General features: G+C 59.5%; 1 protein-coding gene across 13 annotated transcripts in view; it reads right to left on the bottom strand.

Moving 5' to 3' along the window:
* The window catches only part of HSPG2 (heparan sulfate proteoglycan 2), a 79,570-nt gene that overhangs the window by 10,124 nt on the left and 53,493 nt on the right, over nt 1–15,953 (bottom strand). For 10 of the 13 annotated variants that reach the window (XM_066637750.1, XM_066637752.1, XM_066637757.1 and 7 more), the window contains 31 exons: nt 15,054–15,206; nt 14,492–14,634; nt 14,177–14,257; nt 13,602–13,737; nt 13,351–13,502; nt 12,961–13,099; nt 12,307–12,449; nt 12,023–12,161; nt 9,952–10,109; nt 9,741–9,867; nt 9,471–9,625; nt 8,712–8,850; nt 8,275–8,429; nt 7,917–8,055; nt 7,618–7,769; nt 7,366–7,498; nt 6,709–6,860; nt 6,349–6,490; nt 6,073–6,224; nt 5,699–5,852; nt 5,467–5,607; nt 4,137–4,271; nt 3,795–3,976; nt 3,392–3,584; nt 3,001–3,180; nt 2,525–2,785; nt 1,891–2,068; nt 1,427–1,524; nt 751–1,017; nt 544–656; nt 171–318 (listed from right to left, as the gene is read on the bottom strand). In XM_066637750.1, coding sequence (XP_066493847.1) covers nt 171–318; nt 544–656; nt 751–1,017; nt 1,427–1,524; nt 1,891–2,068; nt 2,525–2,785; nt 3,001–3,180; nt 3,392–3,584; nt 3,795–3,976; nt 4,137–4,271; nt 5,467–5,607; nt 5,699–5,852; nt 6,073–6,224; nt 6,349–6,490; nt 6,709–6,860; nt 7,366–7,498; nt 7,618–7,769; nt 7,917–8,055; nt 8,275–8,429; nt 8,712–8,850; nt 9,471–9,625; nt 9,741–9,867; nt 9,952–10,109; nt 12,023–12,161; nt 12,307–12,449; nt 12,961–13,099; nt 13,351–13,502; nt 13,602–13,737; nt 14,177–14,257; nt 14,492–14,634; nt 15,054–15,206 — 4,740 coding nt within the window. The remainder of the gene's footprint in view (nt 1–170; nt 319–543; nt 657–750; nt 1,018–1,426; nt 1,525–1,890; nt 2,069–2,524; nt 2,786–3,000; nt 3,181–3,391; nt 3,585–3,794; nt 3,977–4,136; nt 4,272–5,466; nt 5,608–5,698; nt 5,853–6,072; nt 6,225–6,348; nt 6,491–6,708; nt 6,861–7,365; nt 7,499–7,617; nt 7,770–7,916; nt 8,056–8,274; nt 8,430–8,711; nt 8,851–9,470; nt 9,626–9,740; nt 9,868–9,951; nt 10,110–12,022; nt 12,162–12,306; nt 12,450–12,960; nt 13,100–13,350; nt 13,503–13,601; nt 13,738–14,176; nt 14,258–14,491; nt 14,635–15,053; nt 15,207–15,953) is intronic. The other 3 variants (XM_066637754.1, XM_066637762.1, XM_066637763.1) reach the window with 1 other exon arrangement.

Genomic DNA, 15,953 nt, shown 5'->3' with positions numbered 1-15,953 from the left:
CAGGTCTCCCTGGACCCAGAGGGACCACTAGGACATGCCCAGGTGTCTGTGTCACACAGGGAGGGGCGAATGGAGGTCTACCTCAGAGGATCAATCCTCCGTCCAAGCCCCACAAGGGTTGGAGATGCTCCTTGTGGAGCCAGAAGAAGAGGCAGGCCTGGAGCTCTCACCTCGCACCTTGAGCATGGAGAACGCAGTCACCTTCCCTTGCCGGTTAGAGGCTGTGCAGACGTAGATGCCCGTGTCCTCTGGGTGGGCGGAGGGAATGCTCAGGACATTGCCCTCCATGCGGGCGTTCTTGGGAAGGTCTCCTTCCAGCTGGAACATAGAGTGCCGCAGGACCCCCCAGTCAGCTGCTGCTCCGGCAGGGGCCGGCCCTCCCACCAGCCTGGCAACCGGCACAGCTCCCCGTGGCAGGAGACCTCTCGCCTTGCTCTCCTGCCAGCTACCCAGGTGGCCGGACACTGTTCTTCCTTTTGCCCAGGAAAGCCTCTGTCCCCCACCCACTCCCATGAGAGGACTCAGGGCTCACACCAGGGCTACCTTTGTCCACGCAACCTCTGGCACAGGGAAGCCGGAGGCCAAGCACGGGAAGACCACTCCGGACCCTGCTGTGACCTCTTTCACCTCTGGCTGAGCTGCAATCTGGGGGACAGCTGTGGGGAAGAGAAACCGTGACTAGTGAGTAGGGTCGGGGGGGGCATAGCAGGGTGTCCCTCGGGAGCAGTGAGGGCTGGGAGACAGGCTTACACTGAACATGGAGGATGACATGGGACTGGACAGTGCCAATGTTGTTGGTGGCTGTACAGCGGTACTGGCCAGCATCGCTCTGCTCCACCCGCTCAATCTTCACCGTTCCGCCGCTCACCAGCACCTCTGGCCGCAGCCGGCCCCCCACCTTGCTCCAGGTGACCTGCGGCCTAGGGTCTCCAAAGGCCAGGCACTCAAACTCCACTGCGCTGCCCGTGAGCACTGTCTGCACCGAGGTCCGGATGTTGATCATCACTTTGGGCAGAGCTGAGAAGGAAGAGCCATCAAGCTGGGGGGGGGAGCAGGACACACACTGTGCCAAGGCAGACCAGGAAGCGCTTTGTGGAGCTCCCTCCCCTCTCCTGGGGATGCAGTAGAGCCACGACTCGGCCAGGCAGGCAGGAGGCATGTTTGGTCCATAGCTGCACTTCCCATAAGAAGAGCCCCGCTGGATCAGGCCAAAGGGATGGGAATGCCCACTCCCCCATTTTGAGGAGACAGGGGTTTCCAAGCTGCCACTCACCCAGAGGCTCAGAAACAGGGCAGACTGGCTGTTGGAGTGCCCACTGGAGCAGCCTCTTGGGTGGACCGCCCGCCCCTGCCCAATCTCTCCCTGTGGTCTTGACGCTGGTTGCCCCAACACGGTCTCTGGCCCCTCCCCCTCAATCCCACTTACCCTGGACTGTCAGCCTGGCACTGTCCTGAGCCTGGCCATCAGGGCTGCTGACCCGGCAGACATACACCCCCTGGCAGCCCCGGTCCAGCTTCTCAATCCTGTGGAAAAGAGGCACTGAGATTTGATGGGCTGGACAGAGCCACACCACTCCCCTCGTTCCTGCCCCAGGACTTTCAATGCAGCCTGCCCCCCCCCCACCGGTGCTAGGTACACATGGGGTGTCCCTTCACTCTGGCCTGCCAAAGCTCGCAGCAGGAGCACAAGGAGGGCGTCCCAAGCCTTCCCCCAGAGCCACGGTGCAGGTTTTCCCAGCCCAGCATGCCTCAAGGAGTTCCAATTCTACAGGGTGCCCCCATGGAAACACTCCACCCCCTCTACCCTGCCCTCATTTGCTTCCTCCACCCTTCCCACTGCTGTGCCTGCTCCAGGGTGAGGCTGGGATCCTCCCTGCAGGCCTTTCTTACCGCAGGACTCCGTTGCTGATGCTGTGTGTGGGGGGCAACTCCCCGTCCTCTCTGAACCACTCAATTTGTGCTTGGGGGTCTCCATCCTCAACCGAGCACACAAACTCAGCTGTCCCACCGACAGCCTTGGTGTCACTCTGTGGGGTGACCCGTACAGATGGGGGGCTTCCAGGTGAGCCTGCAGGGGGCAGGGTGAGGAAGAGGAGAGTCAGGCACTGACCGGAGTGCAGCCCAGAGAGAGCAGAGCAGAGCAGTGAAGGGAAAGCCCCTTTCTGTCCCTCCATCTGCACAGCCTTGCCTTAGAGCTCTCTTCTGTTGTCTTGGAAGTTTCCAAGTTTTGGTTACCACTCATCTTAGGGCAACCGATAAATGTGCTCCATCTCTGCACTGCCAGAGAAGAGAGGGGCCTGCACACGAGGGGGGGGGGAGTTGTCTCGGCTCCCCCCCCCCCCAAGAAAGAGGATGAATACCCCGATTTTCCAAATCCCAAGGAATAGGTGTGGCTGCAGTCTCTACTGCCCACATTCACCACAGCCTTGGAAAACACACACACACACACCTGTCCTGTGCTCGATGGTGCCAGCAATGGCCCTGTCCTGCCTGCTCTGTGGGAGGCTTGCCCCCTTCCACTCACCTTGCACCTGGACTTGGGCCAGAGCCTCAGCAGAGCCCACCCTGTTGCTGACAAGGCAGCGGTAGGTGCCCGAGTCGCGGCGCGTGGTGGGACTGATGTGCAGGATGCCCTCGCGCACCATGGCCCGGCCCGAGAGGCTGCCATTGGCCTTGGTCCACTCGTAGCGCAGAGGTGGAGTGCCATGGGCCAAGCACTGCAGCTGTAGCGCCTCGCCTGCCCGGATCGATGCCACATCTGGAAGGCTGGTTGCATAGGGAGGTGCTGAAAGTAGAGAGAAGAGCTTCACTGGGATGTTCCACACCCCTAGGCTGGTTGCGGGATGTGCCAAGCTGGGTGGTGCTGGCACAAAGCCTGGTCAGGTACCCTGGGGGTGCCCATGCAGTAGAGGAGAGGCAATCCAGCACCCCCTCCACCCAAACACATCCAGTTCCTGCCTGGGCCACTGGCGGCCCGGCTGCTGCTCTCTAGCCACTCACTCTCCACATCCAGCACAATGAAGGCCTCTGTGAAGCCGGCAGAGTTGGAGGCATTGCAGATGTACTGCCCGGAGTCCTGCTGAGCTGCCCGAGGGATGATGAGGGTGCCATTCTCCACCTGATGTTGCCATGGCAGGGGGGCCCGCAGCTTGGACCAGTGGATGGTGGGCATGGGGTCACCTGGGGGCAGAAAGTGGGAGCTGGGCCTTCCCGGGCCAGGAACATGGAATGCTGGAGGGTACTCAGCAGCACATCCAGGCCAGGCTAGGCTGGACCGTGTCAGACACAGCCAGGAGCCCCTCCCAGCCCCAGGCCTGCCCAGTCGCAACAATCTCAGCCACAGCGGCACTCCCTGGGGACTCTGCACCCACTTGCACAGGTGCACTCCTACCTGTGGCCGAGCACTGAAGCCGCGCCGTCTGCCCAGCAACCACCGTCTGCGTTGGGTTCACGGTAACCTCGGGCACGCCAGGCCTGCCATGAACAGCCTCCACGCTCACATCCACCTGGGCCTCAGCCGTGCCCAGGGTGTTCTGGGCCATGCATACGTAGGTGCCGGCATCTTCAAGCTTAGCAGAGGAGATCTGGGGGGGAGAGCAGGAGGTCTGCCTGGGGTGGGGCTACTTCTGCCTGCAAGGCCAGCGGCCAAGTGCCACCTGTGTGTCTCTAGTGTGAGTAGCAGCAAGGGCCCCTCCTGCTGGAAGCCTCAGTGCAGACCCAGGCCAGGCTACTCCAGGAAACAGGGAGGGGGGGCTGGAGCCCAGTATCACACCTGCTGCCCACATCTGACCCACCTTCAAAACCGCCCGGCTCTCCAGTGGCAACAGGGTCTGGTGCTCCACCTTCTGCCGGACTCCCACCTTGCTCCAGCGCACCAGCACACGGGGCTCACCAGACCCCAAGCAATCCAGGCTGATGGACTTGCCCACTTTCACCCGCACAGAACCCTCTGGCATCACAGAGACGGTGGGGGGTCCTGGGAGGAGAGGCAGAGGAGAGTCCAGCTGCAGTGCCCGCAGTGTGAGTGCAGGCCTTCGAGTGCACATCCTCAGCCTGCACCCCACAGGGTGGCTGGCTGCTGGGCTCTAGCCAAGAGGGGCTTAGCATCAGAATCTTCCCCACCCACCTCCGCTCACCTTGCACCATCAGGTTGACCATGCTGTTGGCAATGCCATAGCGGTTGGTGGCCACACACCGGTATGCCCCCTGGTTTTTGGGGTGTGCGTTGGAGATGGTGATCACAGACCCCGTGGGGCTGATCTCCACATTATCTGTGTTTGGGAGAGGTTGGTCAGGCAACAGTTGGACTTGTCCACCCTCACCTGCCCCACAGCCTGGTCAGGCAGCCCGGAGCCTTGCAATGGCAGTGCTGGGACACAGCTTTCTTTTGTGTTCTTTTGCTCCTGGAGCCAGAGAGCTGCTTAAAGGCTACCACCTTGGTCTAGGGCACTGTGCTGAGGATGATCCCTGGCCAGCTGGAAGACTTGCAGGGAGCCAGGTTGCTTCAGCACTGGCTGGAGTTCCAGCTGGCACCAAGCTCAGGTCAGGCCCCAGACAAATTGGGGGCTTTTCGCTCCCCAATTGTTTTGTTATGACTGTGATAGTGGCCTTCATAGAGGGAAAATTCAGGGCTTCGCCCAGGAGCCTTCCAATCCAGAAGCTAGCATGGGAGAGGAGCAAGGCAGAGGGGCAGCCCATGCAGTTTGGGGACAGGAGAGAGCAGGACCGACAAAGGCATCACCATGCCAAAGGGTTTGTGGGGAAAGGCAAGTCTTCAGAAAAGAGAGGGGAAGCAGGGAAGTGCTGGAGGGGCTGAGGGCACAGGTATGTGGGAGGGGGCTCCAGTGAGGCAGAAGGCCTGAGGGGCGGGGGCTGGGGGGGGCGTGCTGTGAAGACTGGCTCCACGACCAACTCAGATCCATTCCAGGCAGAGCAGCCACAAACATCTTCCTCTTCAGGGAACACTAAAAAAGGAGCAAACTTCTTGGCCTGGAGGGGAAACTGGATGACTTTTTAAATTGTTCATTGGGGGATCTTTAGAAGATTTTGCCAGCAGAAGAAACCAAGGCCTCTGTCGCCAACAGAGCGACTGCTCCCCCTGCTCCACTCCAGTCCCAGTGCTCGGCGAGCGAGAGGCAAAGCTCCTCCTCCGAGCCAGTTGTGGGATCTGAGGCAGGCACTGCAAGGGCGCCTGTGAGGTCCTCTCACTTTCCCCCGCTATGCCTGGTCACCTGCACTGCACAGAAAGTGAGGTTTGCTCCCCAAGCGAGCCACAGCCATGAGGCACATCCAGGTGCGGTTGGGGGCTGCTTTCACCACTGGAGGGCAAGCACGCCCCACGTTGCCCTCCTGGGAGAAGGGGAGGGGTCTCCAGGACAAAGGATGAGGCTCCCTGGCTGGCAGGCAGAGAGGTGCACCTCCTCGTCTTCCCCTAGGGTTGGTGGGGGCCACCCCACAGCCTGCTACCTTCCAGTTGGTTGTGGGGCAGCTTCCAGGAGAGCTCAATGGGCTGAGCGCCATCATGGACCCGGCACCGGAAGGAGACATCTGCCCCTCTGCGCACGGCCAAGCTGTGTGGGTCAATGGAGATGATGGGGCTCTGGAGACCTGTGGTGCCAGACAAGAGAGGGTCAGGCCAACCTAGTAGTGCCACCACCCTCCCCCTTGTGCCCCTCCCCCGAAGGAGCCTCAGACGTACGGGTGGCAGCACTGGCAGCAACACTGGTACCAGCCAGGACGGTGACCACAAAGGAAGCCTCTCGGGGGCTGGCGGAGCCACCAGCTGCCTGGCACACGTATTCTCCAGAGTCGGCTGGGACAAGCTGGACCAGCTGCAGCTGGCCATTGGAGACCTGTGGGTGCAGAGAGAAGGCTGAGAGAGCAGTCCCAAGGGCTGCTCAGAACCCCCTGCTGCTGACAGCCTTCCCGTCTTCCTACCACATCTTTGAAGACTTTCTCAGACCCCACCAGAAGCAGCAGCACCTCCCCCCCCCCATTAGCCCCAGAGCTCTGGTGCACAGGAAGATTTCCCGCCACCCCCAGGGTGGCCTGCTGGGCTTGTCCCTCACATACCCGGTGCCTGGCAGGCAGTGGCCCCTCCCTCCGATACCAAGCGAAGGTGGCCTGCGGGAGGCCTGGGGCGACGCACGTCAGATTCAAGCTCTGCCCTTCCACCACAGAGGGAGATGAAGGCTTGATCCTCAGAGGGGCAGCAGCACCGGAGGCTGAAGGGCCAGTGAGAGCAAGAGGGTCAGAAGGCTGCCTCCACTGCCCAGCAAGGATCCCAGGTAGCCTCATGATGGAGGTCAGCCACATCAATGGAAGAGGTGGGGCAAGCCTGGAACTCACGATGGGGTGAGGGTCCCTCCGAGTCCTGCACGGTGACCACTAGCACAGCCTCCTGGGTGACGGCAGTGCTGCTAACGCGGCAGACATACTCGCCGGAGTTGGCCGCGGAGACATGAGGAATGCGTAGGCGGGTGCCGGAGACCTGCCCGTGGAGGAGGGATCATCAGGGGCGTGGGAGAGGGGACCTGTTCCCTCCCACATCTCTTCACCCCACCCTCACTGCACATGCTCCATCTGGGTAAGAACTGGTGCAGCGGCTGCCACTCTGGCAGGCAGGCAGGCAGAGGTCCTGAATCACAACCACCCCATGAGCACAACACCCACCAGGCCCCCAAAGATCAGCCCCGGCTGCCTCTCTACCTGGTGGTTGGCGGGAAGGGGGCCTCCACGCATGAGCCACGTGACCTCTGGGTTGACCTGGCCAGACACCAGGCAGTTCAACTCCAGTGTCTGCCCTTCGGTGAGCGATGAGGAAGAGGACTTGATCCTCACTGGCGGGACCACACTGGAAGCTGAGGAGGACAGAGGCGGCGGCAAGGGGAGCTTGGTTAGCGTTCACAATATGGCTTGCGAGATCTGTGCTGTGAAGCCGCACAGTGCTGGTGTGTGGTGGTCCAGTGTGGAATGGGTGCTCTGCGGGGCTGTGTGGCTAGCCTCCCAGCTGTGCCCCTCAGCTGCCGCCACTTCCTTCCTTGGGCATCTCATGCTCTGGCACCACCAGGCTGAGACCTAGCAAGGCCCTGCGAAAGAGTGGCTAAGCATGTACAGAGTGGCGGCGGCAAGCCTCTTGGCCCCAGAAGCCACAGAGCAGTGACAGACCTGAGACTCAGCCTTGCAGCACCTCCGTTTGGGGGGCTGCACGCACAGCCACGTATCCCCTCCTTGGAAGGATGTTCTTCCCTGGGACATCCCCTTGGCCTCCCCAAGCAGAGTGGCCCCCCATTTTCCCCCAGGGCCCTCGTGGGGGTCGCTCTGGCTACTGGCACAGGATTGCAGGTGCCTCCTTGGAGCACGTACTTGAGCTTGAGCTGCTGGGAATGGAGACAACGACCGAGGCCTCCAGGGGGCTGGTGCCCTCGCTCACGTAGCAGACGTACTCGCCCGAGTCAGCCGCCGAGGCCTGCAGGATCCGCAGGCGTGACCCAAGGATCTGGGCACAGGGAGAGAACAGGGAGATGGGGGGAGCTTCAGAGAGGATGCTCTGAATTCCCGACTCCTCCTGCCTTTAAGACACATGGGAGGAGGCCTGCGGTTCACCTCAGCCCTTACCTGGCTATGGATGGGCAAGGCGCCCCCTCGCTTGTACCACTTCACCCTGGACTGCAGCCGAGTGGCTACCAGACAGTTCAGGTCCACCGTCTGCCCTTCAATGACAGTCGGTGAGGAGGTCTCGATCCGTATGGGGGGTGTGACGCCCACCGCTGGAAAGGTGAGAAGTGAGAGATCTAGAGCAGGCCCTGAGAGGGGAGACCAGGCTGGGACCCTCACGTGGCAAGTGTCACTCCCCACAGGGGCCTCTCCAGCCTCCAACCTGTCCAGTGGGGCAGGCTTGCAGAAGCAAGACTTACCATAGGAGGAGCCAGGGCCGCCCTGGATGGTGACCACGAGGGAGGCCTCATGGACAACAGTGCCGTCACTGACATGGCAAACGTACTCCCCAGAGTCAGCTGCAGAGGCCTGGGGGATGCGCAGGATGGGGCCAGAGACCTGGGGTAGGTGGGAGGGCACACAAACTGGAGGTGAACTGGGGAGGTGGCAGGCTGGTCCCGCCACTGTCCCCCCCGCTCAGAACTCAAGAGCAAGTTGGCCTGCAGCACTTTAATGATGGGACCCTCCCCCCAACCCTCCCCCTGCAAGTTTTCTCACTGCTGCTGTTTGGGCTTCTCCCCAAACCCCTTGGCCAGTGTCCAGCCCAAGCTTCCGAACCTGGTGCATGGCCGGGAGGGCACCTCCTCGCTTGTGCCACGTCACTCGGCCTCGTGCTGCGGGGCCCGCCACAATGCACTTCAGGTCCAACGTGTGCCCTTCGGCAGGGGAGGTTGACGAAGACTCGATGCGCACTGGAGGAGTCACGCCAGCGGCTGGAGGAGCCACGCCAAGGGAAGGATGGGGAGAGTCAGAGGCTAGTTGTGATCTGGGTGCTCACACAACCCCCCTGCCGCCCAGCTGGTGCCACCGTGCACTAACCAGGAAGGAGGGGGTAGTGCTGGGGGTCTGTGCAGCCCACTCAACCCAACCCTCCTGTAGCCCACCCACCAGCTCTCTCCACCCAGCCTCCTGCTGGTCTCAGAAGCGCCAAGATCCCAGCCCATGTGCTCCCCACAGAGTCTGTCCCTTCCAACCTTGGCATGACCCACACTTACGGAAGGCATCAGCGCTGCCCTGCTGGACGGTGACAAAGACAGAAGCATCCTGGGTGGCAGCATTCTGACCGACCTGGCAGACGTACTCGCCAGAATCCACTGGGGTGACCTGCACCAGCCGCAGACGAGACCCGAAGGCCTGGAAGAGGGAGGGGGTCCCACATGGTCACTGAGGGCACACCCACCCCACGTGAGACAAGGGCAGGTGTTTCTTCAGGCCATTTCATCTGCGCACTTCAGCGCTGGAGAAAAAGCCATGGGTGGGCGGGCTCCCTTTGCACCGTGGCAGAGGTGACTCCTTTTCTCTCTCTCTCTCACATGGGAAGAAAGGCCTTCCTGGCACTATACTCTTGCTAGCCCCAGCTCTGTGGCATGCCTTGCAGGAGAGGCCACTGTCACACCAGAACTCCACTGCTCAGCTCAACCGCAGCACCTTCCCAGCCAAGCACAATAGTGGGAAAGTTACCAACTCTACAGACTGGCCAAGAGGAAGCCACAGCCCCTCAGCCAGGACCCTCCAGGCCTGCCCCCTCTGGCTCCTGTTGCTTCGAGAAAGACCCAAATGCAGCAGCCAAAAGAAGGAAACTGAGTGTGTGTCCTGAATGGTGGCTGGAGAACTGTGGCCAAAGAATTCGGGACGTGGCGGGGGCAGACATATTGAGGCAAGGGCAAGTCTTCCACGCAGTGGGACAGATCTGCCCCCCACCAACAGCTAGCCAGCTCTAAGATTCTGCCCACTCTCTAGGAAGGCTCCTGTACCTGGTGGCTGGGAGGCAGGGTGCCCCCACGCTTGTACCACGTCACCGTGGCTTGCTGCTCCCGGTGGGCCAGGATGCAGTCCAGCTCCAGGGTCTGTCCCTCGGCGACATGAGGAGAAGAAGCCTCAATCTTCATTGAGGGAGTGACACTCAAGGCTGGCAGGACCAGGGGAGGGGGAGAGCAGAGTGAGAAGCTGCAGACCTATCCAGCTGGAAGCCATGGGCACAAGGAGGGCTCCATGGCTGGGGGTGGGGGCTGGCCCAAGCTTACTGGAGGAGGAGGTGCTGCTGACAATGACTGCCGCTTCTCTGACTACGGAGTTCAGGCTGACATGGCAGACGTACTCTCCTGAGTCGGCCGTGGAGGCCTGTGGGATGCGCAGGTGGGAGCCAGAGACCTGTGGGTCCAACGGGGAGAGGTGCTCTGTAAGTCAAAGTGGCCCTGGTGTGGTGGCAGGGAAGGACCCACCACATATGCATACCTGGTGATTGGCAGGCAGGGACCCGCCTCGTTTGTACCACCGGATGGTGGCGCCCCTCTGGTGGTGGCCTGCAGTGATGCAGTGGAGGTCCAAGGTCTGTCCTTTGATCAGGGAAGGCGCTGAGGACTGAATCCTCACAGGAGGGGTGATGCCTGCAGCTGGAGAGCAAAGAGGGTCTGGGTGGTGAGGGGTTCCAGGGGTGGGGAAGAGGAGATGAGTGGACCTGGAGACTTCAACCCAAGAGACTGGGGAGGCCAGAGCACTTGGCAACTGAGCTACGCTTGGGGGGGGGCAGGAGAGAGCCAGGACAGCCATGCGAGAGCTAGCCAACACCCAGGCCGCTCCACATGCTCCCTGCCTGGCTAGGCCAATGCCCAGAAGGCCACACCAGACCCAGTCGACCACGCTTGTCACTGCCTGGCTTGGGATACAAGTAGCAATAAGCAGGCCCATAGACAGACCAGTGGGGGGGGACGGAGGGACCCAGTTTTTCTGCGGCATTTTTTCCCATGGAAAAATGGCGACTTCTGTGGTGCTGGAGGCAGCTTCTGGTGTTCCCCACAGAGAGAGAGAGAGAGAGAGAGAGAGAGAGAGAGAGAGAGCAGGAAGCCTTTGCCAGAGCCTCAGCAGGCGGACAGCTCCTAGGTCTGGGTGGAGCAGGTGCTGCCCCAGCTTGGAGAGGGAACAGGCGGCGCTTCAGCACAGATCATCATCATCATCATCATCCTCAAGCACCCACAGCTTTCCTTTTGGCAGCAACCCTGCTGAGAGTTTCTTTTCCATTCTGACCCCCCAGCCACACTTTTGCAGCTGGCCAAGCCCAAGATGCGTTGGGCCCTCATGGCTTCTGTGATTGCTGCTGGCCTTCCTCCTGCACTGGCTGCAGTTGTCACTGCTGCTGAATGAAACAAGGCTCTGCATTTTGAAACTGGATCAACGCAGTCAATGGCTCAGTTTTACTTGCCTTCTTCATTAGACATAATGCATTTTATGTTCTTAACCCATTAATGCCAGTCTAGGTCTGATAAGAAAAAGCAATATTGCGTGTAGTCAATTTTCCCCAAATTCCCACATTTCCCCCCTCCCCCCCAAAAAACAAACAGGAAAAATCCAACAATTTGACATATCCAGGTGGGAAGACCATGGCTGTGTCCAAAGATTAAAATCCATGTTGTTTCCAAAGTCCAACGTTTCGTTCTGTAACTTTTCCAGAACTTTGTCAGGGAAAAGTCTGGATAGGACACGTTGCTAGTGAGAAAGCCAGAAACAGCAGTTAAAAAGCAGCACCTTCCAGGTGCTTACGGAGGAACTGATTGCATCCTTAAAGCAACTTCAGCCTAGTCACAGTATTCCATCTCTGCTGGGAAGGAACCTCTTCCTTATAAAGCTCCTGAATGGCTGTTCTTTTTAGGTCTGGAAGCCAGGTATTACTCATGTGTAAAGCCTCTTCTTTGCTGTTGATATTTTGCAGATGTTTAAATATTTCTATTGCTTTTCTGTAAAATCTTGGGAAATATTATTAGAAAGAATAAAAGCATTGCTTTGAAATTTAAAAGCGTTGCTTTGAAATTGATTTGATGATCCGTTTCTATTGCACACTGTGCTATTGCCGATTGAGTGCCACAATCGGCAGTGCCTCTCCTGTTCCGCAAGTCTGGTTTTTATAGAACATTTGGTGGTGCCAATATAGACACAATTACACTCACAGGGTATCCTGGACATGCCAGGGGTCTCTAGCTACAGAACAAAACGTTGCATGTTTTTTAACAACATGAATTTTAATCTTTGACAGGACCATGGTCTTCCCACCCGGATATGCTAAATTGTTTGATTACTGCTGGCCATGGAAACCTACAGACATACAAAGCAGGAAAAAATGCTCAACATTTTATGCATCAACATTTCTGGATTGGAATGTGTCCGGCTTGTGGTGCAAATTCAGTTGCTCTTGCCTGGAGACCTGACCACTTGTACTTGCCAAACTAGTAGTTTGGCCCTGTCAGAGCAGCACCCAGCCCCTGCCCCCTAGCCCAAACATGACCCATGGGAGAAAGAAAACCTTTCTGCTCACATTGGGAGGAGTCATAGACGATGACCATGAGAGAGGCCTCCTGGACTCTGGCATTGCTGCCACCTTCGCTCACCCGGCACACATACTCCCCAGAATCAGCTACTGTGGCCTGGAAGATCCTCAGGTGGTGGCCGGTAATCTGAAGGGGAAGAGACAGGGGGGAGGGCTGAGCAGGAGGAGGCCCCTGCTCTGCTGAGCCCCCCCCAACAGAGGAGAATATCAGAAAGGTGAGCACAAAGCAGACCAGTACCTCAAAGGCTCCAGCCCCCCCCCCCAATTCATACCTGGTGATTAGCTGGGAGTGTCCCCCCTAGCTTGTACCATGTGACCCTGGGCTGCAAATAGCTGCCAACAAGGCATTCCAGGTCCACAGTCTGTCCCTCGGAGACAGAAGGTGACGGCGATTCAATTCTGACCAGAGAGGTCCCTAAGGATGCAAGAAGAGCCAGGTCAGGCCCCAGAGGCTCCCTAATCCACCCCCTGTTCAGGTTGAGAGAGAGACTAGTTCAAGTGGGTCACATCCAATGAGCCTCACAGCAGAGTGGGAATCTGAACCTGACACTCCCTGGTCCCTCACTGCTCTAACCACCAGCCCACACTGCTCCTAAGAAAGGGCCCCCTGTGGTCTGCAGAGTGTGTGGTGGGGGCCAGGAGTATGCCTAGCAGAGGCTCTGCCTGGGCTCCTACAAGGTTTGGTGGGGAAGCATGTGGCTGCTCTGCCCCAGAATGGAGCACTTCCCTGCCAAGAAGAGGACACACCAGGAGGAACTAGGCTGCTGTCTGGCCAGAGGCAGGCTGAGACTGGAGGTTGGAGGGCCAGTGGGTTTTCTATCCCCTCCAGCCCCACTGCACCTGCCCCTAGAAAGGACAGACAGATGAACCCCTCCAGAGCCACCCACATTTCCCGAGTCCACAGCACAAGCCTCATTTGGCCTTACCATGAGAGGAGTTGGTGGCCCGCTGGACAGTCACAGTGATGGAGGCCTCCTTGGTGCCAGCTCCATTGTGGGCACGGCAGATGTACTTGCCTGAGTCATCAGGGGAGATGTGCGGGATCCTCAAGACTGAACCAGAGACCTGGAGAAGGAGAAGGTTGGTAAGGGGCCCCTGGCACCAGCCCACCAGGAGGAGTCCTCAGGCATCGGGGGCAAAGCTTCTTCTGCTCTGCTTTCTTTCCAGCACAGAGCTGGCTGCAGCCTGGCATTGCCCCCCACCACCAGAGATTCTGCCAGGAGCCACACATCCAGCTTGCTCTCTGCAGGGAGGGGACACCAGGCTGGCAGAATGCCCTAGCAGGACATGGCCTTCTGCACCCCCCACCCGCATACCTGGTGTCTGGCTGGCAGGGCATTTCCTTCTCTGAACCACATGACCACAGCTGCTGGCTGGCCAGATAAAACGCAGTTCAGGTCCAGGGTCTCTCCTTCGATGACCGACGAGGACGAAGGCTCAATCTTCAGTGAGGGGGAGCTGCCCGAGGCTGGGAGGATGGTCGAGAGGAGAGTGAGAAGGTGCCTAGTAAGCCCGGGGAAGTCCTCTGAGGGGGCCAAATTCACAGCAGGAGAAAACGCCTCCTCACCCTGAAGGACCACCACCTCGATCCGTGCCTGGCCAGTGCCTGCAGCGCTGCTGCCCACGCAGAAGTACGTCCCTCCATCCGCAGCTGTGATAGAGGGGATCACCAGGGTGGCGATGTCTGTCCTCTCTGCCCGGGACTGCAAGCGGGAAGGAAGACTGTCTAGGTACTCTTGGCGCTGCAGACTGAGCCCCTGAGCCCTACACGCCAAGACCCCCGAGCCATCAATGGACAAACAATGCCAGGACACCAAGGTGTCCATGAAGGGCTGGTCTGAACATAGCCCCAATGATAGGGGGGAGATCTGCTGCCCCCCAGGAGCCTGGCTGTCTGTGAGGAGGCTCGTCCAGTGGGTGGCAGAGACACTAAGGAAGTGAAGGGCAGGGGAAGGGGGCCACGCTGGACCCCATGCTTTCTGGAGGAAGCCCACACCTAGTGACCAAAGCCTGGGGAAGGAGGCACAGTTCAAGAAGACCCCCAGTCACCCCCCCCCTTCATGCCGGAGAGACAGAGTGGGAGAGATGGAAGGAGGCAGGTGAGGCAGGTCAGCCAGGAATTGTGAGTGGACGGGGGGCTACCTGTTGAAGCTCCTGGAGCCGCTGCTGGAGCACCTGCAGGCTACCCCCTTGGAGGTGGAAGAAGCCAGAGACAGGGACAGCCTGGCCAGGGGGGAGAGAGAGAGAAAGAGAGAGAGAGAAGGGGGAGAGAAGCGGCCCCAGAGGCTACAGAGGGGAAGGAGGAGGGACAGTCCATGCTGCAGGGGAACCAGCCACGGCTGGGTCTGTGGCTCCCTCTGGGAAAGAGGTTGCTCTGCAACAAGCGGGATGGCTGCCATGAGGCATGGAGCCTTAGGGCCACCTTCCTAAGGACAGGCTTTGGCCCCCTGGCCTTACCTGGGCGGGCAGGCTGCCCCCTTGCTTCTCCCAGGTGATGGTGGCGGCAGGGGAGCCGGCGGCCCGGCAGTAGAGCCTCACCGTGCTGCCCTCCTGTACCTCCAGGCGCTCTGGACTCACTTGCACCTGTGGGACACTGGCACCTGCCAAACAGCAAGAAGCAGTCAGCCCTCTTCCTCCTCCCCCCGGGTTGGCCCTGCAGATGGAGACCCAGAGGATGGTGGTCAGGAAGGCGGGAAAGAGGCCAAGGGCTCGCAGGTTGGCCTCAGACTCTCCTGCATGCAAGCCCATGCCTAGCCCCACCTATGCCCCAGCCCTGATCCCTCCAGAGGGCCCATCCCCTGCCGCAGGGGAAGGAAAAGTGGGATGGCTGGCGGAGGGGCTGCTCCTGCAGTCATGAAGGGCTCTCAGTTGCAAAAGCCTCCCCTGGCCCAGAGCGGAGCAGAGGGGCTGTGGCCTTTGGGGGCACCTCTTCTTCATGCCAGACCCTTGGCAGTGAGACCGTGGCACTCTTGGCTCCTCGACTGCCCAGGGCCTGGTCTCTCTCTGGGGCAGAACTTACTGTGCACTTGCAGGAAGGCCCGGGCCAGATGCTGTCCAGCACTATTCCGCACTCGGCACAAGTACTGCGACTCGTCAGAAGGCTCAACTGCCAGGAAGCGCAGGACTCCGCCTTGGACAATGGCCTTGGGGGAGATCACCCCGCCCTGCCCACCTGCAGAGAAAGAGACAGCTCAGGGCTGAGGGGGGACATGACTGAGACATACAAAATTATGCACGGGGAGGACAGAGTGGCTAGAGAGATGCTCTTTTCCCTCTCACACAACTAGGGGCCATCCACTAAAATTGAGTGTTCAGAGAGTTAGGACAGACAAAAGAAAATATTTCTTTACTCAGCATGTGGTTGGTCTGTGGAACTCCTTGCCACAGGATGTGGTGATGGCATCTACCCTTTAAAAGGGGATTGGACAAGTTTCTGGAGGAAAAATCCATCATGGGTTACAAGCCATGATGTGTATGCGCAACCTCCTGATTTCAGAAATGGGCTATGTCAGAATGCCAGATGCAGGGGAGGGCACCAGGATGCAGGTCTCTTGTTGTCTTGCGTGCTCCCTGGAGCATTTGGTGGGCCGCTGTCAGATATGGGAAGCTGGACTAGATGGGCCTATGGCCTGATCCAGTGGGGCTGTTCTTATGTTCTTAGGTCTCCCACCTGGGTCACCACAGCATGCCGGCAGCACTCTCAGACACAGGCAGGCCAGCTGAGCAGCAGGACGGGGATCCCAATGGAACGGCACTGTGGCAAGCTGTAGCAAATGCCCAGCGGGGGCGCACACACAAGCCCTCTGGGTGAACACTGGAGCTGCTCCCTGGGGGTCCCCAGAGGGCACCTGCAGGGTTGGCTCAGTTTGTGGGGTCCCCGGCGACCAGAGGCTCCCTGCCCTGCTCTGCTGGTGGGTCT

The sequence above is a fragment of the Tiliqua scincoides genome, chromosome 9 (assembly GCF_035046505.1).
Source record: "Tiliqua scincoides isolate rTilSci1 chromosome 9, rTilSci1.hap2, whole genome shotgun sequence".
NCBI classification, from domain to species: domain Eukaryota; kingdom Metazoa; phylum Chordata; class Lepidosauria; order Squamata; family Scincidae; genus Tiliqua; species Tiliqua scincoides.
This window is presented reverse-complemented; position numbering and strand designations above follow the sequence as displayed.